The following is a 27030-nucleotide window of genomic DNA, read 5'->3' on the forward strand; positions in this document are numbered from 1 at the left end:
GCCACTGCTTCTTTGTTACCTGCTATAATTCAAATCAATATTTAGAAACATCTCAACATTCATCAAACAGTATCTTATCCCCAGATATGGAGCAGGTTAATTACATTCAATGCTCAATCCTTAAAAAATGTAAATTGTGAATTTTACAGCCATGTTGACATTTATACATTATACTTACTCACTCCCCCCTTTTACACATGAAATAATGTGTAACAAAAGCCTGTAATGGGAGGGGAACAAAAACTGTCAGGTAATTGGTTAGGGACATAACGAACATTATTATCATTATTTCCACAGTGAACACTTCAGTGAAAAGAAGTGTTCCTCTCCGTCCTTCAGGCCTAAAAGAAACAGAATCTTCAGATTGTAGTTTTACATTTGCAAACCGCCAACTCATGTGAGAGGAAAATATCACATGTGCGGTTTCCTCTTTTTGTGGAATTTTTAGGAAACCTCTCGTTTCCCTTGGAGCTCCAAAATAATATGTTAGTCCAAAAACATGCTTGGTTAGTTATTGTTTTAGAATCATGCAGTTACACTGATCACATGCCGGCATTCATTCACTCACACTGTCTGGTTGTCATGTCAAGTTTGGTCAGGTTCACCCCAGAGTCAGTCATCCACAGTGCCTTGTCAAGTTACACTGTCGGTCAGGGTCAAAGGTCAGTTGGTCTTCGTCTTTTTTGGCCATGTGTCGTGCTCTGCAGAGACTTTGACATTTCAGCATAGGCCAGTATCCTTTGTCTACAAAAATATGTCACGATTTCAACTATAATTTTCAAGATGATTCTCACTTGTCATTGGGACTTCCGCCTCCCACTTTTCCTGAAACTTGGTACAAAACTCACTTCCTTCGAGTACCACTACTAATTAAAATGTCTAATGATCTATTTCAGAAACTTTTGTCCAATAACTATTATCTTGAGTCAAAACATTACTAGGATCTGTGTCGCTCTGCATTTCATAGCTCATTATAATTCTGGTCTACTTAAAAAACGATGTTAAACTCTTTAGCAGTGTGTGGAACCCTGGGTGTCCGAACATGCAACAATTACTCCCTCCTTTATCAAGGATTTAAAACCGAAGTCTGGTAATAACTATGCCACAATGGTGAAATCAACACTTTAGATTGGAATTTAATATGTGGCTTGGCACTAGCCATTAATACAAACAAAGATTTGTCCTATAGAGTGGTTCCTAAAACTATCCTTTTAATGGTGATCAATATTGTAACCAATGAGATCACTACTTTATTCACACGTGAATAAAAATGTCTTAAAGAATGAATTGTTAACATGATGAAAATATTGAAGAATATGGTTCTACTCTGTCAGTGTGTTTTAGGATGATTATCATTTTACTTTAATAGTTTCCTCTTTACTGCTATTTTTAATTTACCAAATGATTAATAAATCTTTCTGTCTTTACGTATTTATGAAGTTAATTCAAGTTATTTAAATGTGCGTTTCGTGAATAAGTGTGTTTATGTGTAACTCACTCATTCCCGTTCTCCTTTCCTCCTCCCCTGGTTTTCTCAAGCCGTGACCCCGGCCTCCTCACTTCTAATCGACCATGCCAACTCCTCTGATTCTGTCTTCTCTTCAGTCCATCAGCTGTTGAATCCATCCGCTGTAACTTTTGTAGGCCGCCATTGGCCCAGTCATATCTGCAGCCCCATCATGCCACTGTTGTTGCACTCCTCCTTTACAGTCTCTCTGCTGTTTTTATGGAGGGCGGATTCTGCTCTCATGTCTATTGTGCCAAATCTCGCCGCGCAGTTTGGAACTTCATGTCCTGTTTGAGGGACCGATGGGAGTTTCTCTCTGTATGTCAGCATGCTGGTTTGGTTCTGGATGCCACAGGTGGAGATAGTTCTGGCTGCAGTCTTGATGTAGTCTTGTTGTTGTTGTTGGTTCAGCTCTGGTTCTCTGTCTGTACGATGGAGAAGGAGGAGTCTCCTGTTGGGTTAGGTCTCGTCTGCTTGGAGGGTCGGGATCAAAGCCTTTCTAACTCAGAGGGGGAGTCCAGGTCCCGGTACACATTACCTATAAGAAGTCTAGCCCACTGATGTTAAATAAATCCAACCCTTTCCACTCTGTCTCTTTCTAATCATACTATCTGTCTTAGTTGTTAAATGCCATCTAAACAACATAATTAATGTCTACTTATGATATTACAAAAACTCACTCCAAAAATTGTTTCATCCATTGTTACATATTTACCCAACACAACTCTGAAATACTTACATGTTTCCAGCATCACATATTCCACACACTATGAAAGAACATCTCCATATCTTCTCTCATTTTAAATCCCACTGTTACTTCGAACAATAGTAAACCTGCAGAGCACACCAATCGGATCACAGTAATGAAATTTGAATCAAGTGTAGGCCTATGTCTTCTTTCTGAACATTTATTTATATTGTCTACATTTGCAAACAGTTCGAGTGTAAAATGTGTTTTGCACAATGTATTTACACTCTACAGATTCTTGAGTTTACTCATCTCCTGGTGCTGTCGTTGTAAAAAATGTTCAATCCCTTATTGTTTTGTACCAGTTTACCAAACAATACCGGCCAGCAATGTAATGATTAAACTCTAAGCTCGCATAAGTTTCAAGGGTGTGATACCCCCTTTCAGCCACTAGATGGCAGCAGCAGAAGTTTCAAGGGTGTGATACCCCCTTTCAGCCACTAGATGGCAGCAGCAGAAGTTTCAAGGGTGTGATACCCCCTTTCAGCCACTAGATGGCAGCAGCAGAAGTTTCAAGGGTGTGATACCCCCTTTCAGCCACTAGATGGCAGCAGCAGAAGTTTCCAGACAAAGGGAAACGCTCTACCTTGGTTTAATATATAACAGACCTCTGGCTTTAAGCTTTTAGCATTGGTCTGTTATTTAAACCCCAGTTTTAAACGGCGACTCGATCTGATATATCGAGTTTTCAGGTTTTGCCGTGCAGGATTCAAACCTCGCATTCACACAAACTGCACCATTTCTACGCCACTCAGGAATAAACACCTGCAGATCCGCGCCAAACTGCTCTATTTAACGTCACGCAGGACTTTCGTCTACCTGTCGATCCACGTTTACGTTTTGTATATAACTTTCCTAACATAGTAAAATATGCATTGTATATTCCATTTAAACTATAAAAACACTGTGAAACGCCTACAGACAATCCTAAAGTTTTAGCGTATCCAATTACAGACAGGCGACTTTCATCGTCTGCTTACCTTATTTGCAAAGTTGCAGAGTCCTGCTGATTGTCTGAGATGTTTGAAAGCGTCTGAATTCTTCCTCCGCTTCGTTATAGACGTCGGGTCACCATTTTGTTGGAGATTTGGAGGGATAACTGGTCCGCTTTTCAAATCTCCGCGCGTTCCTATGAAGCTGGTTATAATACAGGAAGGAATCCATATCTACAAAGTAACCGTTAACAATAATCTACTTTAATGGCAATATGACAATGCAATACAATCATTACAATACAACATGATATATTACAGTTATATTGCAATGCTTAAGGAGTAATGCCGGCTTACTCCTGCTCTAGTCCGCATACTGCATGAGCTACTTTCACCCGAGGGCAGCATGTGAAGAAGAGGCCGAACGCCAGGGATCCACCGGATATATACCAGAGTAAGAAGGAGGGGTTTGGTGTTAGGTCAGCTGGTCATCTTTTCAGGTCATCTCATTGGGAGACGCAACGCAGCAGGAAACGCAGCAGGAAACCAAACAGGCTCACTTTCCAACAAAAGGTCTCAAGGCCTGCATACCTACACCTCCCCCACAGAGCCATAAAACCCTGTTTACTCCAACCAGCCCAGAATGTTTATAGCCATTTGTAGTCCTTACATTTATGAAAGGATAAAACAGAGAAATCAATATAAAACACAAAAACAGGTATTGTTTGAACAGTATTCACTTAACTGCTACTATTGATAAGCACCAGAGAAACCCAAGGGACCTCTCTTAACATCACAACCACTGTAGCTCGTTCTAAGTTGAATGCAAATCAGGACATGCTTTCACCTTCCCCCATCTTCCTTTGTCCTCAAAAACACATGTCAACAGGCCCCAAATGCAGCTCACAGTTTTACCCAAATTATTCCCATTTTAAGCTTATCCATAGTTTGCTAACATGAATAAATACAAATATAACTCTACAATGTACATAGCATCCGGAAAGTATTCATACCCCTTCACTTTTTCCACATTTTGTTATGTTACAGCCTTATTTCAAAATGGATTCAATTCATTTATTTTCTCAACATTCTACACACAATACCCCATAATGACAAAGTGAAAACAGTTTTAAAAGAATATTTGCAAATTAATTAAAAACAAAACACTCAAATATCACATAAACATAAGTATTCACACCCTTTACTCAATACTTTGTTGAAGCACATTTGGCAGCAATTACAGCCTCAAGTCTTCTTGAGTATGATGCTACAAGCTTGGCACACCTATCTTTGGGCAGTTTCTCCCATTCTGAGTCTGAGGTCCAGTGCGCTCTGGAGCAGGTTTTCATCAAGGATCTCTCTGTACATTGTTGCATTCATCTTTCCCTTGATCCTGACTAGTCTCCCAGTTCCTGCTTCTGAAAAACCTCCCCACAGCACAACCCAGTCTCAAGGCATTTCGTGTTCACCAACACGATTTTGAATCTATTGATTCGTGTTCACCAACACGATTTGCCCCTTTTTTTCGTGTTGCACAGCACGATTTTAAAAGCAATGTATTTCTACTGCCTGCAGCACATCTTTTTCTCCGGTTGGGTCGAGGAAGACCGGAATCTGTGTGGTTCATAAAAACATGTTCTTACTCAATATCAAGCCACAGTTATTGCTTTTATTTGAAATCGTATAATTTCGGACTTTTGTTGCCGTCTGTGAGGAAAATAAATGGGGCTCAGAGCCTCAGGATACTGAAATCTGTATTTTTAAAATCTTTTTTTCCTTCTAATTTGTTATTCTTTTCAAAATAACACACTGTTATTTACTCACCAATAACACACAATTATCCTTGCTTTTATTTATTGGTTTAATTCCATAATCTCGGGCTTTTTTGGCGTCCGTCAGGAACTGAATTTCAAAATAAAAATAACCGGAAACAGACGTAGGCATTTTGAGCGATTACCCAAGATCCTCAGCTATGGTTTTAAGCTTGTTTATTGGATGTTTTAGCCGCAATGCATGCTGGGATTTGGTGTTTATATGATATGAAATCCGGAAAACATTTTAAAAGAATAAAATAATACTTAATTCCGAGCGCTCTTGCTTTTCTCTTTGAAAGTCATCACATAACGGCATTGTAATACACGGTTCGGCTGCATTGTATATTACAGATCTGCCGTAGTTCTTTATTTATAGAGCCCTGATGAGAAGACTTTTGGAAAAACTGAGAAAATGCCGCCGAAACTGAATACTTGATGTGGATCATAAATATATTCAACAATTAAACAACATCTTCAATTTCTCTTCACACAATACGTCTCCTTGCAGTATCAACACTAATTCGGCTGACTTTTACATTTGATCTAATTCACAGATGAGTTATATTTACACCATAACGGTGCACAGCTGATATAAAAGGACTGTAGTTTTTAAAGATATTACTGATTTTCTTTGAATGTAAGAATGTAAATACTGAGTCTGAAATAGTATAGCAATATGCTGTACAATTATGTGAAAGCATGCATAAAACTACACATCTTCAGAAAACAAAAGTGTCCTACACTAATAATACAAAGTTATTATGGCTGTGTGTACCTTGTGTGCACCTCCTAGTGGTTAAAGCACGTTATTGAATTATTGTGTTTTATTTGATTAAAAAAATATTAAGAGTACATACTTTCATAGGGGGAAAGTATAAATATAGAATATAAAAAATCAAGAAGATACTATAAGTGATCTCTACAATAAAACAGTTTAGTGCAGAATGTACAAAGATATTAATAGGAGGAGGTGCAAAACAGAAAAACGAATGAACCTTTATTTAAACATTAAATAACAGATTAAGGTCTTCTTTTAAATAAGAAAACAACTTTGGGGGTATCTATCTACAGATACATATTAAGCCTGACAAAGTACTTAACGTCTAATATATTGCTTTCCTGCAATGTTAACTATGTTGAAGCACTTATTTTAACTGATATTATACACATTAATTATACTCTTATGTATGTAGATAGAATAAGAAATGTGCAGAATATGACAGTTTAATGGTGGAGGTACACACATATTGATAGATGTCTTGTAATGCACTGTTGAGGAACCTGTGACCCAAGTGTTTCATTCATTGCATAACTACACCGTAGTTGTGTATATGATATGTCAATAAACCTTTGAAAATCTTGAAAGGGATGTGCAAAATAGCCATAATATACAGTCTTTAATGAACTATTAGTAGAGAATAACGAGTAATGAATATACTTTATTACTCGTTTATGTTTAGTCTTCTCAAGCACCAACTATCAAATATCTCTCCTGATTGTTGGCACTTGACAATCACCTTACCTGAATTTTACTCAGGTGTAACTAAAGTCTGATTTAAGGGTTGTTTATATTTCACATAATTAATCAGAATCTGCAAAGTAACTCAAATAAATGCAGTGGAGTAAAAATACCAGGTTAACCTCTGAATTGTAGTGGAGTAGAATTACAAAGTAACAATGAGCTGTCATGTGGGTATTAATGCTGCGCATTATGGACACAAGCGATTTTCACCCATTTATTAATTATATGTTTTACATTTGATAACACCAATGTGTTTAATACTGGCAACTTCTAATTGTGGGAAAAACGAAAACGTTCAGTAGAGACGTCCCATAGAACATTTTGCGAAACACAATAGCCAGCATGTATAGTTCTGGGGGGGCGTTCGATTCCAGTTTTGGATAGTCTGGCGTGGTTTCGTTCCATTTCACACAGCTGTTTGACGCTCTGCGTAACCTTACGGGGACTGTAGTCCTAAACGATAGCTGGGGATTATGGGTAGTGTAATGTCTTCGGCCATCCTAAACTCAGAAATGTTGACAATCGCAATGATGCTCGAAATGTCCCTTATAGGCCTACGTCTGTTTCCGGTTATTTTTATTTTGAAATTCAGTTCCTGACGGACGCCAAAAAAGCCCGAGATTATGGAATTAAACCAATAAAGAAAAGCAAGGATAATTGTGTGTTATTGGTGAGTAAATAACAGTGTGTTATTTTGAAAAGAATAACGAATTAGAAGGACATTTTTAAAAAAAAATACAGATGTCCGTATTCTGAGGCTCTGAGCCCCATTTATTTTCCTCACAGACGGCAACAAAAGTCCGAAATTATACGATTTAAAATAAAAGCAATAATTGTGGCTTGATATTGAGTAAGAACATGTTTTTATGAACCACACAGCTTCCGGTCTCCCACGACCCGACCGGAGAAAAAGACGTGCTGCAGGCAGTAGAAATACATTGCTTTTAAAATCGTGCTGTGCAACACGAAAAAAAGGGGCAAATCGTGTTGGTGAACACGAATCAATAGATTAAAAATCGTGTTGGTGAACACGAAATGCCGTGAGACTGGGTTAGACAGCAGGATGCTGCCACAACCATGCTTCACTGTAGGGATGGTGTTGGCCAGGTGATGAGCGGTGCCTAGTTTCCTCCAGGCATGATTCTTGGCATTCAGGCCAAAGAGATCCATTTTGGTTTCATCAAACCAGACAATTTGGTTTCTCATGGTCTGAGAGTACTCTAGGTGCTCCATGGGGGCTTTCATGTGCCTTTGGCTGAGGAGTGGCTTCCTTCTGACCACTCTACCATAAAGGCCTGATTGGTGGACTGCTGCACAGATGGTTGTCCTTCTGGAAGGTTCTCCCATCTCCTCAGAGGAACACTGGAGCTCTGTCAGAGTGACCATCGGGTTCTTGGTCACCTCTCTGACTAAAGCCCTTCTCCCCCATTGCTCAGTTTGGTTTGGGCGGTCAGCTTTAGGAAGAGCCCTGGTGGTTTCAAACATCTTCCATTTGCAAATGATGGAGAGCACTGTGCTCGTTGGGACCTTCAATGCTGCAGACATGTTTCTGTACCCTTCCCCAGATCTGTGCCTTGATACAATCCTGTCTCTGAGGTCTACAGACATGGCTTAGTTTGTGCTCTGATATGCACTGTCAACTGTAAGACCTCATATAGACAGGTGTGTTCCTTTCCAAGTCATGTCCAATCGATTTAGTTTACCACAGGTGGACTCCATCAAGTTATAAAAACATCTCAAGGATGATCAGTGGAAACGGGATGCACCTGAGCTACATTTTCAGTGTCATAACAAGGATCAAATAAGCAAAAACTACTACAGACTTTTTTTTGTACATGTTTTTAATAACATATATACGCAGCCCCTTAAGGGCCATGAAAAAGAAAACACAAGATACTTTCTCGTTCAAACAAGTCTCTTTTTTTTCATGGCCCAAAAATCAATGCCTTGTCAAAAATGATTTCCCTTAGCATTAGGCCTACATATTCTCCTATAAAATAAAAGAGAATAAAAACAATTTGCAAACAAGCCAAAATACATGTAAGCCTGCTGGCTCAAAACAGAACAGCGATGGCTTCTTTTTCCACACTTAGTGAAAGGGGCTGATGGTTTCTTACTGTGCTAAGGGGAAATATTTTCACTTGGATTTTCATTTGGACTTCAACAGACTTTTCCGGTGAAAGTGTAATAAATTCCGGCTGACTGAACGACTGCGCCACGCCAAATTGTTGAATGTTGGCAGGGAGAATTTAAGAGTCTCCGGAGCAGCCAAAGAGAACCAAGACTCAGAAAGACTCAGTCATTTGATATACAGTACCAGTCAAAAGTTTGGACAAACCTTCTCATTTGAAGTTTTTATTTTATTTGAATTGTTTTCTACTTTGGTCTGATAAGTCCAAATTTGAGATTTTTGGTTCCAACCGCCATGTCCTTGTGAGACACAGAGAAGGTGAGCGGATGGTTTCTGCATGTGTGGTTCCCACCGTGAAGCATGGAGGAGGAAGTGTGATGGTGTGGGGGGGCTTTGCTGGTGACACTGTTGGTAATTTATTCTGAATTCAAGGCACACTTAACCAGCATGGCTACCACAGCATTCTGCAGGAGCCAACAAAATATAAATCATATTCTGTTTACTAGATCATTCCATATGTGTTCTTTTATAGTTTTGATGTATTCAGTATAAATCTACAATGTAGAACACATTTAAATAAATAAAAAACTTCGAATGAGAAGGTGTGTCCAAACTTTTGACTGGTAGTGTACATTTATCACACATTGGAGACACAGGGGGGTAACATGTATCAGAATCAGGTTTATTGCCGAGTAGTTTTACACATACAGGGAATTTGGTTTGGTGTAAAACGGTGCATGCATTAACACAGTAATAACATTACATTGTAAAAAAGGATCAAAAATAGAACTAAAAATAGTTTTTAGAAACCTCAAAAATATTCAATAAGGATAAATGTTTACAGGAAATATAAATATACAAAAAACGATGAACTATTGAAATTATGAAGAATTAGTGTGACAAATAAAATGCGTAACATAACCTTGGAATAATAGAAAAGTTTGATCGCTTTGAACTGATTTTATCCCTGATCATTAGAAAAATGGTGTCACTAAATCTTACACCAATGTGTTTCCATGTCTTCCTGTGTGTTTAGTTGTTAGGCATGTTGGACATGTCTGTTCCAGTGGTGGCTAAGTTCAGGCGACTGCTGGACAGTCTGCCCAGGGAAACTCTCCCTGATGTGGTAGCCTCCATGATCCGCACCTCAAACAAGGAGAAACTCCAGGTGAAGTGAACTGTTAGCTCTGTGTTTCCCATACATCAAACTAGGGCTGCTCGATTATGGCAAAAATCATAATCTCGATTATTTGGGTCAATAATTGATATCACGATTATTAACAACGATTATCCATTTACTTTGAAAACATCAATTTATTGGAGATTTTTTTTTTGAACATTACGTTTTTAACAGTTGATTACCCTGAACTTTAGGTATAACTAAACTGAAAAGCAAAAAAAAAAAATAATAATAATAATACCAAAATAATCGTTTTATTTCGATTCGTTGTTTTCGTAATCGTTGCAAGCCATAATCGTAATCGCGATTAAAATACGATTAATTGAGCAGCCCTACATCAAACTCATTACTTTGATATAACCGTACGTGACTCATGGTTTAAAGCCTGTTTTCAATGTGGTATCAGCATTTTGACATTTTTTGTTTTTGTATTTTGTATACACATAGTCAATCACTGGAAACATGTGTGCAGTGTTTCTTCATAATTAACTGTACCTGCATTGGATCTGTAATGTCACAATGTTTTTAAGGCTACCATTAGATAGTTGCCATTGAGAAATTATTTGAATACTGGTACATACTTTTTCATATTGTAATATTACTTACTTTACATTTATATAATTTTATTATTTCTGCATTTGCTTTCATATTGTGTCACTTTCACCATTCTCTTGCACTATTTTATTTTTAATTTAAATTATATTATATTTATAATTATTTTATTTTAATTTGTATTTTTTTATATATTTTTTTGATATTTTTTTAATATGACTTTTAAAATTAATTGTTATGATTTACCTATATTGAATGTTGCATGCTTGGAGGAGCCTTTGGACTTTGAAACATACAGTAGAGTAGGCCTGCGTTCAAGATTTTCTCTAAAATGAATCTATTCATGTTTTTGTAAATCCATGTTTGCTTTGAAGGTCCTTGATGCATTAAGTTTGGAGGAGCGATTCAAGAAGGCTCTGCCCATGTTGACCAGACAGATAGAGGGACTGAAGCTGCTGCAGAAAACCAGAAAAAAAAGTCCTGACAATGAGAAGACGGTAACAAAACGTTTGTATTTCTCCTTTTCCTTTCAGCAATATCTGTATTTATATATCTGCTCACGACTCTGTGTCTCATCTGAACAGGTGTTATCAGTTCGTAAAGGTGGAGTGTTCCCGGGCCGGCAATTTAACCTGGATGAGGAAGATGAAGATGAGGATGGCGATGACACTGCAGCCTTGGAAAGGAAGCTCCACAGAGCCAAAATGCCTGAAGCTGCACTTAAAGTTTGCCTGAAGGAGCTCAAGAGGTAAACTCACATTTATGAGTCCTGACATTTTTGATTCCACAGTTCTAAAAAAGCAAATATTTTTGGTGAAATAATGCCACATGCTGATACTTTCTTTTAGATCATGTTTTGATTAATTTAATTTAAAAAAGGCTCTTTTGAGGCCAAAGCTTGTTTTTTGTTTTTAAACCCTTTGAATATCCTTGATCCCTTCAAATAATTTCTTAGATGTGGTATTGTCTCGAATACTTAGTCTTACTTTGTTTAATGTACGATTTTACTGATGAGTCCACAGTCTGACCTGTATTACATTTAAACTCATACATGTGTATTCAGATTAAAAAAGATGCCTCAGTCCATGCCTGAGTTCGCCCTGACCAGAAACTACTTGGATCTGATGGTAGAGTTGCCATGGAGCAAAAGCACTAAAGGTAAACAAAGCTGAAGGCCACATTTTTTCCAGGTCCAAATGAAAAATATGTCAGATTCCTCAGATTCTGTAAGAGATCTCTGATACTACATTAGTTATGCCTTTGCACCGTGGCAAAACAGTTAAGATATATCATGGGTGTGTGATAGCTTTGGCATTGTCAGAAGCCGTCATTTTGACTTTAAATTTACGTTAACATGTGTTCACTGAAACACTGGTGATAGCTGGGTTGAATATATCAATGTTATCACTTTTTTTGGTTGCAGTTTTTGCTTTGAAGCATGTCAGCTGGAGGACTGACCAAATTAGCCTTTGACAGATTTTAATATAAATGGTGATTATAATTTGTATTGAATAAACAGTTGTTCTTTCAAACACAGGCATCTGGATTAAGTTTACCTCTCAAATTCATAAGAAGGGAACTTGCTAATGTATATTACTAGTGTTTTCATTTATTTTATGTAAGACTTAAAGTTTAACCTGTACTTATCATTACTTTTTTATTTAGAATTCAATTAAATTACGACATGTAATATGAAAGGTGTTGCTTGATTTACTAGGCTCTGTAGTTCAGCTCAGCTGTGAGTGTTTTTAGTGTCTTTCAGCTCATTGTTTTGGTTGTAAGGCCCAAAACCTTGGCCCTTTTGGCTCACAGCTCTCATCCAATCTCACCCAGTTTCCAACACAGCTGTTTACAGCAAGAATTCTCAGTACATGTAAAAGTTAGCAACTATCTGTTAACATATCTGAGCATTTAGCTGCTACAGATCCAGATATTTGTACACAATAGTTGGCAAACTCAAGCTGAATACTAGACCTACATTCATCATGTTGTCAAAGACACAAATCCATCTGAAAACGAATGCCTTTTGCACAACGAGGGATTTAGCCAGAGTACAGACGTAATCACATATTTCACATAATTTTCTAATATGTTATTGATAATAACAAACACATCACAATGTCAAACTTGGCTTTATGATACATTTTTTCGTCATGGCAATTCCAAGAACTTTGAATCCCAGAGAATTCACACGCTCAAAATTTACTTCAAAGAACAATTACAAATGTTAGGGGTGTTGAATTAACTATGCAGAAGTCTTTTGCTTGTTTAGGTACGAAAAAGGGGGGTGTTGCAGGTGACACAGACAAGTTATCCACAACTTTTGTCATAATAAACATTAGCCTAACTCATTAGCACATAAAACTAACTGGGCTAATGTTAGGCCCCGTCCACACAGAGACGATATCAGTTTTATCCGCTAACGTTCTTTATCGTATAGACGGTTCGTCCACACGAAGCCGAAATGGAGCCGCGGATTCGGAGCCAGAAAACAATACACTTTGAAAACGGCTCCCAAAGTGGGTAAGTCTGGAGACGAAACGCTTGCGGCTCTGTGTGTACGCCCTATACGATAATTTCCTGAAACGATGACGCCATAGCCCCGCCTCTCTCCACCTCTCCTGTTCGGTTCACCCCCGCGTCATTGCTGATGCGTTTCGCCAACAACAACAACAACAATGGCGGATCACAGGGTTGCGTTCGTGCTCCAGACGCTACTGACCATGATACAGATTTTAGTGCAAAATCTACAGCTCCTCTACCACAACCATCAGCAACAATAATAATATAATATAATAATAATAATCGTCATCGGTCTTCTTCGCTGCTTTTGGTGTATTTTGTGGCGGACTTATAATATAAATAATATATAATGTTAGTCCGTATTAGTGAACTAGGCAACTTATTAGCCATAGCAGCTTTAGAAGGTGAACACATGTCTGTGTTGTGCTAACAATTTGTTCTGCTGCCTCTTACTTGTCAAGAAATGCAGTTCAAGCAGCTTTCCAATTCAATAATCCTATCAAACAGTGTACCATAAATGATTCATGATCATTTATTTGTGGTAGAATATCAGTAAGAATATCAGAGCCGCTGCCGATAAATGTTACAAATTGACATGATAATATAATTGTGGTAGACTCTGCTTGGCCTTGTCTCTGCTGCTGACCACAGAATGCCTGAATAACAAAAAACCTCTGAACACGGTTCAATTAATTTATGGGTCAGAGGTCACAGCCAGAGTATGTCCTAAGGGAGGGTTGTCTCTCCTTTTCTTAACAAAACATTCTATTTGCTTTCTCTTTCTTTCTTGGAACTCATCGACATGTACCCAACATGCACACGCACAATCATCAGACTGCCTGGACATCCGAGCCGCTCGCACTCTATTGGACAACGACCACTATGCCATGGATAAGCTGAAGAGACGTGTGCTGGAGTACCTGGCTGTGAGACAGCTGAAGACTTTACTGAAGGTGTGTCTTAAAGAATTGTCAGTCTGTTAGGCATATGATTATATTATTAAGTATGATGGATTCAAACTGCCATCCGCCACAACCCTGTGTCACATTTTTTGCCTGTGAATTCATGCCTCTTTATTGTCTTTAGGGACCCATCCTCTGCTTCGTGGGGCCCCCAGGAGTAGGTAAGACCAGTGTGGGACGGTCCATAGCGAGGACTCTGGGCAGAGAGTTTCACCGCATCGCTTTGGGAGGCGTCTGTGACCAATCGGACATCCGAGGACACAGGTATCACTCTACTAGAGCTTGAAAGTGAGGCAAATAATCCACGTGCTAGGAAATCTCAATGTTTAGAAATCATGGACTTCATGGAAAAATGTACTTCAGATGGGTTCTTTGTTCTGGAGCGGCATGTAATCCTGGAAACTTGATTCAGGACACAGATAACTGGAACGTTGGCAGCATGCCACTGCATAATAAGTGTATTGTTTGGCGGAGCCCACGTTGTCTCTGTGGATTTTGTTTTGAAGCTCTTAAAGTATTTGGGTTACATTTCGAACATGACACTGAAAAAAAAAAAAGCTATTTTGTTTCCCTTATTTCTTTCAAGTTTTTCCTAAAAGAGTCTTGTTGGAGTATTTATCTAGCAGTTTAACACACTGGCTCAAGATGGATCTAAATCCAGCGTGCCTGGGAGTCAACCTGTGTGTAATTTAAAAGACTGATGATTAAAACACATGTGCATCGATAAAGGTTGTGCAGATAAGAGGCTGCAGAGCTATTACATCTGTAAACAGCACATCTCTTACGGAGCCTCCAACTCCAGACATGCCCTTTTCAGCGTTATTATTATGTATTGCAATTGTTGTCTCTTGAAAAGTAAACCAGGTTTTCAAATGACAACATCAGAGGCATTGATCTAGAACAGTTCAATCAATTGTGCCGTAACCTCAGATAGGGTTCAACCGGGGATACAGCGTTATTTTCTGGTAAAATGACAACTGGGTGGAATTGAATAAACTTTGATCTGACAACCAAAATTAATTAATTAATTCAACAAAACCATTTGTGGAATTAAAAGATTACTGTGCTGTTTTGCTCACATCAGGGAAAAGTATTCTGCAAAACAAACAACAAACTATCAGTTTATTTATGGACTCACGCTCACACAGTATCTGCTTTTAGGTAAAAAAAGAAATCATTAGAGTGCGTCCGTCTCAACATTTATCTTGCCTTTGATCAGAATGAGTCTTATCAAAACACAGACACTCTGCTGTGTGTGGGCACGGGTATATAGTATCAGGCGGGATTACTAAGCGACCTATTGGAGCGTGTGTGTGCGTGTGTGTGCATGTGTGTGTAGTTTATCTCAGGTTGCAGCAGGGCTGATCCCTGCATACAAAAGTCAAATGGGACTGAGTTTCGACACCTTCTCCCAGCCAGATGAGAAACATGTGTCAGGCATACTAACAGAAGGAGCGCAAGGGATACAGATCAGTTTGTCAAGTTGTTCAACTAAAGAATAAATAATATGTCAGGTAGACTACTCCCGTTGTTTCTTTTATATCGTTTCTTTGAACCCCAAATCCTGCCGATTTCATGCCTCGAGCTCACAAATACTTGCATTTATCACAGACATTTTTGTGCTAGAATTCCATTATTATTGATGCCTGTTAATGCAATGCATACTCCTAGGATCAGTTGACCATGCAAAAACAAATGATATTCACCTTGACACTTTTCTCTCGTAATAATTTACACAAATTGTGTTCCCTCCTCCAGGCGCACGTACGTAGGGAGCATGCCGGGCCGCATCATCAACGGTCTGAAGACGGTGGCCGTCAATAACCCCGTGTTCCTCCTGGACGAGGTGGACAAACTGGGGAAGAGCCTGCAAGGAGACCCTGCAGCGGCCCTTTTAGAGGTTAGCTCTGTCCCTTGAGCATTCTCCTCTTTATTTTTATCTCAAGCACAGGGGATCTCGGTCAGGTTACTCTGTTTGTGTTTATTTTTCAGCAGAATTACAGAAAAAATACTGAATCGATTCTCATGAACAAGGGTAAAGCACTTGCCAAGTAAGAACCCATCAAAAACTAGAGCGGATCGGAATAATGGTGCGGATATATAAATGATGTTTCATTTTTGTGATCCAGTTTGCGGGATAGGGAATATTCTGCTGAATTTATGTGATGTTGGATTCGTCCCCTCAATTAGACACAAAAGTTTGGAAACAGTATCTATTTTAAACACATGCTTAAAGGGGCCCTATTATACTATTTTAGAGTTTTCCCTTTCCTGTAGTATATTATAGTTTTTGTGCATGTAAATGGTCTTCAAAGGCTAAAATACCAAAGCGCTCCAACACATTGTACATGATAGGCTTGAGGGCAGGACATTTCTAGGCGGTTGACCAATCACAACTGAGCGAGCCAGCTAACCAATCAGTGCAGACTGGGCGCTGGTTTCAGACAGAGGGTGAAAAGAGGTTCAACCTCAAGACCATAATGTTCTCAATCAAACTCATTTATTACGGCCCTAACGTAAACAACGTATGTTAACACTGTCACGCAGAAAAAGGCAGACCTGACTCGTCTTGTAATAGGTTGAATAACTTTAGGGCAACTGTATTTCAGACGACCTTTATCAAATAAAAATATGCAAAAAAAGTCAGAACTTCATTGCTAAGTTTAATACATTTTTGTTAACTTAATTAAAGTGAACATATTGGAGTCAGAGGAACGACTTCCCAACACTGGAAATGGCTGATATATTGAAGGATCCACAAAGTACAAGTATCTTGTTTTCTGGATCTATAAGAAAGTAACTTTTTACTACTATGTGACTAAACTGGTAAATGGACTGTACTTATATAGCGCTTTATCCAGACCCCTCAAAGCGCTTTACATACTACATGTCGTTCACCCATTCACACCCATTCATACAGAGCAGTGTATGTTACTCTAGGACCTAACATGCATACACATTCACACACCGTTGGCCATGCCATCGGGAGCAACTCAGGGTTAAGTATCTTGCCCAAGGATACATCGACATGTTGACTGCACGGGCTGGGATTGAACCCACAACCTTCTGGTTGAAAGACGACCGCACTCCCTCGCAGCCACAGTCGTCCTATAAATACTTAAAACTCCAATTACTTTCCACAGTCGTTTTTCTAGTATTAGGTCTGTCTAATATATCGTAGAAAAACGTATTTGTTTTGTATTTAAAAGATATACTCTGAAGATATATCTTTAACTGTTGATATGTTTATTTTCTATTTAATTTAATTTTGAATTCATGTGCCATGCCCTGGTACATGCGGCTGGGATGAAACCAATGGTGTGAATAAAGCATATCTAATCTAATCAAGGAAGAAAAACTGGTTCCTTCTATAGTTAAACATATACAAAGACACTTACTGAGGCAAATATCTTATCAGTCATGGTGACTTCTTCTTGGTGACATTTAATAAAAGAATGCTTCAGCTGCAGCCTTTTGATGCTGTTATCACTCCTCACGTTTGAGTTAACCCTTAAGAGTCCCTGGGGCCATTTTTCACCAGAGATGATTATGCTAGGCTAAGGTTAGCTGGCCCTCTTTCCATGTAAATTAATTAAATGAAGTTTGATACTAAACACACACTGAAACTGTCTCTATCTGTGCCCTTAGGTCCTGGACCCGGAGCAGAACCACAGCTTCACTGACCATTACCTCAACGTGGCCTTCGACCTGTCGCAAGTGCTCTTTATTGCCACAGCAAACACCACAGCCACCATCCCCCCCGCCCTGCTGGACAGGATGGAGGTGCTGCAGGTACCAGGTGGGTTCAGGAGCTCTAAGAAACCCTTTTAGCACTTTCCATTTGATCTTGGATCCAGACTCTAGCTCTGGTGATGAGCTAACCCCATAGAGCACCCGTGTAAGTGAGTTTTCTGTGATGTAGGAAACAGCTGAAGAAATCTTGTGTCAAGCAAATTACAGTTGGATACATCCAAACAAGCAGCACATCATTTATGACTAATAAGGTTGATTATAACTAACCAATGTATTACTGTTATGTATTATACAGCTTAGTTGAATACTCGATTCTGATTGGTCAACCTGGATATTCTAAGATCTGTTCTTTTTCGATAGCAGCCCGTTGCTAAACATTTTTTTATCAGAAAACACTTTTTAAATATTAATTTTTAAATATGTGGAGCATATTAAATATTGGCTTCATGATGGCTGAACTGTCCCACGTAAAGAAAAAGAGAAGAAGAAAAAGCGCAATAGAAGGAAATAAGTTAAAAGACCTGGTGTTTGGCTCGCTGTGCTTTATCCCTTACATATAACAATAATGATTATGTTTAATTACTGTCTTCAAACACTCTGATTGGCATGTGTGTGTGTTTCAGGCTACACTCAGGAGGAGAAGGTGGAGATAGCACACCGTCACCTGATCCAAAACCAGCTGGAGCAGCATGGGTTAACCCCTCAACAGCTGCATATACCACAGGACACCACACAGAATATCATCAGCAGGTAAACGCACACACGCATAACATTTAAATATAATAACAGACACATTTGATTAAATCCTCACATCATCTGTAAATGGGATGGTTGACGTGTAGGGGATTTGCAATTTGCCCAGTGATTTAGTTAGTATTAGCGGTCACAAAATACCTCATTAGTGTAGAGATCCTGTCCAGTGGTCAGTTACCAGTGGTCACTGTGGCCAATGCATTTACAGGTGCATCAGATTTTTTTCTACGACAGAAAACAAAGCATGCTTCAGAGCTGATGTTACACAGGAATATCAAAAAACAAATAACACTCAATTCCCAAGATTACATGCACTTGATTGTTGCATGTTCACAAGAGCATGTGTACGTTGTGTATGTGGCGGAGATCTCTAGGATCTGAGGCTTACTTGGAATCCCACTGGTCATCAGAGTGTGTCATTAAGTTGTCGAGTGGTTTGGTGACTATTTGTCTTGAATGCTGACCAGTGCTTCTCTGTCAGCGCAACCTTTTGATGAGAGAGAGAACATCTTTAAACCAGATGTATGTTGATCTGTAAGCCTATGCCTGAAACACATCAGTCCTCCACAGAGCACATCATGCCTTTCACCATGGATTCTGTTCCGGTGTTGATTTTTATTAAAAGTCTTGCTTTGGATCTCGTTCAGTTATTTGCGGTGTAATACAGCATACTGTTAGTTAAAGTGGCTTTGAGGTTTTTTCTTTTTTTCTATAGTGTGTTATATAGGGTTTTGTGCATGAAAATGGCCGGCAAAGGCTAAAATCCTCTCTCTCTCTCGATTATAGTCATACTTCAGCGACATAGTGACATCTCTACTGTGCTTCTATTGGCTAGCGCTCCAACACAGTGTACATGATAGCCGGATCAAAGTGCATGTTTAAAAGGAAATGAGCCCACATTGAGATGCCGCTGACAAAAAGGCTTCCGCTCTTTTCACATAGTAAGCACTACGATCCCCGCAGAGCCTCTGTGCAACACACTCCAGTCTGGTTACCATAGGAACAGCCAACAGCACACAGCTTGGTGCTCATCCTTCAAAGGAGACTCCCTTTTTGCTGGCTAGACCTTTTTAGAAGAACAAATAGTAAAAACGGAGAAACAGAAGAGGTTTGGTGTTGAGTGGAGTTACTGAAGTAGTTTAGGATGTAATTCAGGGCTTCAAGTATGTCTGCATATCAATCCAGTTCATTTTGAATGCGTCATTTATGTTTTTACCCCAAGTTTTCATTGATAGGCTCTTGGATAAATTCCCGTCTATGGACGCACGTCGTCAATAGACTGGTCTAACTAACTACAGTCTAAAAAGGTTTTTGAACTCTGCAATGTTGTATATTGTTGAGTTTTTTTATTTGAACATTATATGTTTCTATAAAATATTACTGTTTTATTTTATCTTGTATTGGACATTTTACTTAAAATTCTTACGTTTATATTCATATTTATATTCCATTTTAATGTAACTTTTTATGTTTATATTTATCTTATTCTATTTAATTGTATCTTTTATTAGACATTTTAACATTTGACTTAAACACATTTTTATTCAACCTTTGAGACATTTTAATTTATTTTCTTATGTTTGTATTAATATCTTTATTTATGTACTTATTTTTTAAAACCAAGCCACTGTCAAAAAAAACAATTTCGGTGATTATGTTTTCCTAAAGTAGCAGTAAAAACAATTAATCAGCGTTTTCAGGCCCGAGCGGGGCACTACATTTGTTACCAATAACAGTTTGTTGAACTTTGACCTGTCTTAAAAAGTCTTAAATATGATCAAAAAACAAGAAAGCTCTTAAATATGATTTAGAAGGTCTTAAAGGTCCCATGTCATGGACTATTTCTACTGATCATAATTCCATTGTTGAGGTCTACTAAAATAAATGTACATTGTGCAATTTTCCAAACTCACATTGGTTTCTCATACAGCATCTCTGTATAGTATGTGTATTCACTCTCTGTCCTAAACGGCTTGTTGAGCCTCCCTATGAGCCCAGTGGCCGTCTGCGAGACAGCGAGACACAGCGAAACCCAGCCCGAACACACACACACACCTGGCTGGGAGTTTGTGTGTGTGCTCACACACAAACTCACAGCCTCGCCGCGTCCCGCCATCTCAGGAGGAGGAGAAATCGGTGGAGCTGCAGCTGAGAGAAGATAGACTGTATGTGTGTGTGAGGAAGTCCGCGGATTGGTCCATTTGTCAATTTTTCCAATCCACGGACTTAACAACATCGGGGGACGTTTGGGTCTACGTCAACCCTAAATAAAAGCGAAGGTGTTGTGGACGCTAAATACCGTAGCTAAACACCAATCCTACAACAGCAACGATGAAAGATTGTAGCCAAGGGAGCAGAGCTCAGAAGATAGCTCTTGTCACACACACACACACACACACACACACACACACACACACACACACACACACACACACACACACACACACACACACACACACACACACACACACACACACACACACAGAGAGAGAGACACATTCACGGTTAGGCAGTTTCTTTTTTTCTGCTTTTTTCACGCTAACAAAGTTCTGTACTGTTATGCTGTTGTGTTCAGTCATCGTTCTTATGTTGAACGTGAATACATTTACTTTGTAAGTAATTATGGGATGTATTTCTTCTTTCATAGCAATTTCCCTTCATACTTTCTTGCTAAAAGGTCTTAAATTCTATTCAAAGTGGTCTTAAAAAGGTCTTGACTTTGAGTTGGTGGAACCTGCAGGAACCCTGTGTTTGTGTTGCAGATCACACCTCTGACTCACGCTGATCACTGATGCTCAGCGACAGCTCCATTGAAAACTTCACCCCACATCATTCATCATTTCATTGATCATCATTTGTGTGTTTTTGTCCTGTTAAGTTACACCCGGGAGGCGGGCGTGCGCTCCCTTGAGAGGAAGCTGGGGGCGATCTGCCGGGCCGTGGCTGTGAAGATCGCTGAAGGTCACACAGTCACAAAGACGGAGGCTCTGAGCCCGGAGAACCCAGCGCAGCGGGGGGGTAAGGGCACGAGCTCTCTGCCTGTTCTGTTGTGTCTGTCGGGAGATTAGATTGGCAGCAGAGAGATAAATGCTAAGCAGAGCACCCTCCCTCATTACATATACTAACACATTCTCCGATTAAAGTCAATCAATATACATCAAATGATTCTCTTATTAAGGATGAACTTTTCAACCTAGACCCTTTTAAGACGTTTCACATAATTCAACTACTAAAATATTTCAAACAAAGGGAAACAAACAGAATAAAAGTGTAACTAAATTGTCGTTTCCATTATTCACTTAATGTAGACAATAACACGTGGGAAAAGAGGATCCTTGTTGAAAAGAAGCATTGTTTCTCTCTACAGCCTTTACAATGTCAGCTTTTATTAGATATTGCTGGAAACTGAAGAGAAGACAAGCACATTAATAGAGTGGTGCAGTGACGAGTCCTAAAACCCGGAAGTGAGTTAGCATTTTACCGCGGTAAAACGGTTCCCTCGTCTCAGAGCCAATGGGATTTCTCCATAGGATTTTGGAAGATAGCTGGAAATAAGGTCTGTGGTTAACACAAATTTAAGAGATGGATCACGTTTTGTTCTACGACAGTTTGTTGTGTGACTGTATTCTAAGTAGCAGCTGAGAAAAATGTTCTTCTATTCATGTATCCATCTTCTCATACAAAATATGACATTAACATAAAGCACTAACTTACCTTCCTGTGCTCAGACATTGCCGCGCCGCCAGAGATGCCCATCATGATCGACCACGTGGCCCTAAAAGACATCCTGGGGCCCCCTCTGTTTGAGATGGAGGTGAGCAGGAGCCATCCACATGTACATACATCTGCAGAGATGACCTCCAGATATATTTAATGTCCTGAGGCTGTGTGGTATTTCTACACAGCTCATGAATATAAAGAAAATGTGTCTCACAGCTCCGCAACAGCTGCTGTACATTAAGTGAGAATATCGCAGCAGCCACTTGATATCATCAAACAGTATAAAGTGAAACACCAAACCCGCTTTTCCCTTTTTGTGTGTGTGTGCGCGTGTGTGGTAAGGTGTCTGAGCGGCTCACCCTTCCCGGCGTGGCTGTCGGTCTGGCCTGGACGCCGCTGGGGGGGGAGATCTTGTTTGTAGAGGCCAGTCGGATGGAGGGGGAGGGCCAGCTCACTCTGACAGGTCAGCTGGGAGATGTTATGAAGGAATCCGCACATCTGGCTATCAGCTGGCTCCGAGCCAACGCTAAGACCTACCAGCTCACCAACAGTGAGTGCACACAGACACAGACTGTACATCACTTAAAGCAGACCATTTGGTACGGCCCTCGAGGTAATTTATAAACACACGCAAAAAAGAAAAAAATTAAAGAAATCTAGACCGCAAAATAATTAAACAAGCGAGTGCATGTTTTTCCTGGCAACGGTTTTGATTGATTGATTGATTGAAAAGTTTATTAACAGCTTGTATATTGGGTACAGTACAGTACTGCTCAAAACATACAATTGTTAAGGGGATGCAGACCAGAGAAAGACTTTCGTCTTGTTTACATCAGGGTCCCCCATTTCCAATTCATCATGTCATTTAAGACATATAAGACATATTTGACATACAGATGGCTTATTTACAATTTACATACAGGTGGTTTTTTACATACAGATTGCTTGTTTACAATTTTCATTTTAGATTTCGTTCTAATACATCCTAACCGGACATTTAAGACATACCAAGTCTACAGATATACAGTTAGTAACAGAGTCTAAAATGCGAGTATATACATAGATGGGGGGGGGGGGAAGCTGTCCATTGAACGACAGGTTGAGATTTGTACCATTACCGGGGCCAGTTTTGCAATGCTCTCCCCCGAAGGTGCTCTTTAAGAGAGGTTTTGAAGGTAAGTATAGTTTTACTTTCCTTTACAGTTGTGGGAAGAGCGTTCCACCTTGATGTGGCATAATTGCGAAACGTGTATTTCCCCTTTTTTGTGCCAAATCTGGGTTTCACATGATTTGTGGAGCTCCCTCTGGTGTTATGATCATGGTATTCCTTGACCTTTGGGAAGAATGGTGATGGTCCTTGAACACAACACGAGCCTAACGTGTCATCACGTGGTATATGTCTCGACTGACAGGGGTGCAGTTCTGACGGAGAGCACCAGAACACGGCTCCGGCACTTCACAAATTGCAGTACCCATAAGGAGCCTTACACATGCTGCAGTTTCTGCGTGACTGTGTCTTTAGTTGAAAGCCCAGTGGCGATCTGTCATACTAATCATACAGTCAATAACTTTGTTGTTATTAGCATCTGGTTAGCTAGCTATGCTAACGAATATAAGAAGCTTTTTCTACAACCAGTGAGGTAAAGGCACATCTTTATATGATCATTATAGTTATAAAACAAATAAGAGAATAAAGTAAACAGGTATAAAATACTATATGACAGTAAAAAAAAGTTGTTATTAATAAAGAAGAATACAGTTTGAAAGGGAAGTGATTTGTAAAATATCCATAAAGAAAAAGTAAATCTGCTTCCAGTTCTGTTTCAAATGGGTGTTGAGAGATGGATCCATAGATCTCTTAATGTTGCTCTCAAAATGCACCAGATTGATGCTTTTAACTTCAACATTTAAAAATAAATCTTCCCGGGGGAGCATGCCCCCCCCCCTTAGAGGAGGTTAGCTCCCCCCCACTTAAATCATGTCCACATGGATAGGAAACTAAATACATTTGCACACATCTTGTGTCCATATCTTTCTGTTTGGTGGTCACGCCACACTGTGCACGTGCATGCATGCATGCGCGAGTCATGGTGAGATATCTGGATTAAGAGGTTGCTTTTTCTTTGCACAGCATGAAAGAAAGGTCAAATTAATGGGCTGTGATTTTAGTATTTTTAAGCAGAGGTCAATAATTTGTGCGGCCCTCGGAGGATGTTGAAAAAATGTAAATGGCCCTTGAGAGGAAAAAGGTTCCCCACCCCTGAGTTAAAGAAATACTTATAATCCGCAGCTAGGCTAATTGACGTGCACTTGTGTGTGTTTGATCAGTGGTGGGAGGGCCAGACCCTATGGAAGGGACGGACATCCACCTCCACTTCCCTGCTGGAGCCGTCACCAAGGATGGCCCTTCTGCAGGTGTTACCATAGTAACCTGCCTAGCCTCGCTGTTTAGCGGTCGATTGGTCCGATCAGATGTCGCCATGACGGGCGAGATCACGCTGCGAGGGCTGGTGCTGCCTGTGAGTTCTCAATATGTAATTTAAAGACAGAATGCATTTGTTTTTCAACTTTAAACACACCTGATTGGTCTGTTTCAGGTGGGGGGGATCAAAGACAAAGTTTTGGCGGCACACAGAGCGGGAGTGAAGCGCGTCATCCTCCCGAAACGCAACGAGAAGGACTTAGTGGAGCTACCAGCTAACGTCAGAGCCGACCTTGACTTTGTCATCGCCGCCAACCTGGATGATGTTCTGAACGGCGCCTTCGACGGAGGCTTCCCGGGAACAGCCGGCACACACACACAGCCTCAGCTGAGCAGCAAACTGTAACACACTGAGGAACACACACACACACACACACACACACACACACACACACACACACACACCCACACACACCACACACACCAACACACACCCACACACACACACACACACACACACACACACACACACACACACACACAGTGAGAGTCTGAAGTGAGAGAAGCATGTTGTAGTCCAACAGAGGAGTGCGTCATCATCCTCGACTTCTAGGAGTGTAGGGTTTTTCCCTGATTTGTCAGTGTGCACAGCTGATATACTGAGAAGTCCGGTTGTTGGAGGAGTATGAGGGAAAAAACAAGAGGATTTATTTTACATTTTGAGAAAACTGCCAAACTTTCAAGAATAATGTCAACATAACAGTGTATGCGCTAACACTGGTACTTTGATTTATTCCCAGAAAAGTTCAAACTTATTCTCCAAATGGCTAATACAACTATTTCCTACATGGTTTTGGACTTTATTCTCCACATTTGGAATGTATTCTCGAAATGCAAAATAGATCAACAATTTCCCTTGTTTTTTTCCCTTTTATGCTTGGACCTAATACTCCTTCGAACAAAGCATGATTTTCCTATTGAAGAGATAATTTGAGGTAATTGCTCCAAATTCCCATTCAAGCCCTGAAGGAGAATTAAATTGACTCTGAACTCTGTTATGGGAATTCTTAATGGTGTCATTGGCAGGGAGGATTCTGGTAGCGTCACCGCTGTGTTGGGATTCAGCCTCACTGCTGTGTTGGGAGCATTAGTGGAAGGAATGGGAACGTATTGAATTAGAACATTGGCTAGCACCTAAACCACTTGCTGATTTAGTTTGATTGACACAGTGTGGGCTGAAAAGTAAAGGCAAAGCCACCTGCTGAGCTGGCGTGTATGTGATGATGTGTTCTGTTTGTATTTAATCACACATTGGGAACAAGTCTGATTTCAGCTTCAGTGGGTATTGAAAATACATATTGTGATGTAAGAGCACATTTTATAACAACTAACAGAAAAGGCTACATTTAGTTTGATCATATTATGAATACTCAGGCCTCAACAATGCTTCTGGACAAATATGTTGAGAGAATCCAAAATGCCATTTTTGTGGCAGAATGAATTGGACTCAGTAAAAGGAACTTGCAACACAAATGTAGTGAGAGGTGGTGAGACTAGTTATAACTGAATACATACGTGTCTAGCTAGAGGGCTGGGCAGCTCGGTTTAAATGCGGTCGATAAGTTTGTTTAGCAACTAGTGTCAGCTAAGTCATCTCGTGAAGAAGTAAGAAAAAAAAGGGTTTTATTTTTTAAAAAGAAGAAGGAATAAAGTTGTATGTCTCCTTTTGGCATCTTTTTCAATTATTATCTAAAGATATTTTAGATGAATGTATTCAGTTATAGTTCGTTTCAGCACTGTTTCAGTGCTCTGCTCTGGAACCACAATACTGTACTTAAGGGGGCTGTCTGAAGAATACATAACAAATCCCTGAGATGAATGTGAAAGATGTAGAACACTAGTAAAGATTTTTAAATCAATGCAACTCCAATTTCTTAATGAACAGAATGCAGAAACAGTATGTCCTATTCAATAACTACAAATAATGAGTTTAATAAAGTTGCTTGACATTTTGAAAAAGTGCCTTTTTTATTTCTTCACATGTTTTTGTGTTTCACTAACTGCATTTACCTCGCACAGGATGATCGTATCCCAGCTGAATTCACACTGAAGCAGAATTTCTTTGGTTTTGATTTTCAACTCTGCTACAGATGTGATTTTCTTCTCCTGCAGCGATCTAATGCAGAACACCAGCGTGCAGTGTGGTTTGATATATTCGACAGCCATGAAAAGATTCATGGACATGCAGAACATTTTCACCAGATACATTCGACCAAGCCAAGAACATCAAAAGAGTTGTATGGGTACAACAGATTTTACACTGCGCTTGCGTGCGTACTAGAAATGAACTTACTTGCAGCAAAATATGTAAACATCAGCAAGGCAAGTTTATTTATATAGCACCTTTCAACACAAGGCAATTCAAAGTGCTTTACAAAAAATGAAAGAGATTAAGAAAATGGCATTTAAAATCAGTCATTAAAAAGAAAAGCTAATAAAATAAACATTAAA

The 27030-nt window shown here is 39.5% G+C and overlaps 1 protein-coding gene across 2 annotated transcripts in view; it reads left to right on the plus strand.

The window, feature by feature from the left end:
- The window catches only part of lonp2 (lon peptidase 2, peroxisomal), a 35133-nt gene extending 8595 nt beyond the window's left edge, over positions 1-26538 (plus strand). The window contains exons 5-19 of one of the 2 annotated variants that reach the window (XM_034236142.1): positions 9691-9822; positions 10761-10883; positions 10971-11134; positions 11450-11544; positions 13744-13862; positions 13996-14135; positions 15630-15771; positions 17520-17670; positions 18248-18374; positions 21256-21395; positions 22106-22191; positions 22440-22647; positions 24426-24616; positions 24695-24936; positions 25032-26538. In XM_034236142.1, coding sequence (XP_034092033.1) covers positions 9691-9822; positions 10761-10883; positions 10971-11134; positions 11450-11544; positions 13744-13862; positions 13996-14135; positions 15630-15771; positions 17520-17670; positions 18248-18374; positions 21256-21395; positions 22106-22191; positions 22440-22647; positions 24426-24616; positions 24695-24925 — 2049 coding nt within the window. In that variant the 3' untranslated portion in view covers positions 24926-24936; positions 25032-26538. Of the gene's footprint in view, positions 1-9690; positions 9823-10760; positions 10884-10970; positions 11135-11449; positions 11545-13743; positions 13863-13995; positions 14136-15629; positions 15772-17519; positions 17671-18247; positions 18375-21255; positions 21396-22105; positions 22192-22439; positions 22648-24425; positions 24617-24694 lie in introns of both variants that reach the window. The other variant, XM_034236136.1, reaches the window with a different exon arrangement.
- The last annotated feature ends 492 nt before the right edge of the window (positions 26539-27030 follow it).

This window comes from Gymnodraco acuticeps, unplaced genomic scaffold, assembly GCF_902827175.1.
Source record: "Gymnodraco acuticeps unplaced genomic scaffold, fGymAcu1.1, whole genome shotgun sequence".
Lineage (NCBI taxonomy): Eukaryota > Metazoa > Chordata > Actinopteri > Perciformes > Bathydraconidae > Gymnodraco > Gymnodraco acuticeps.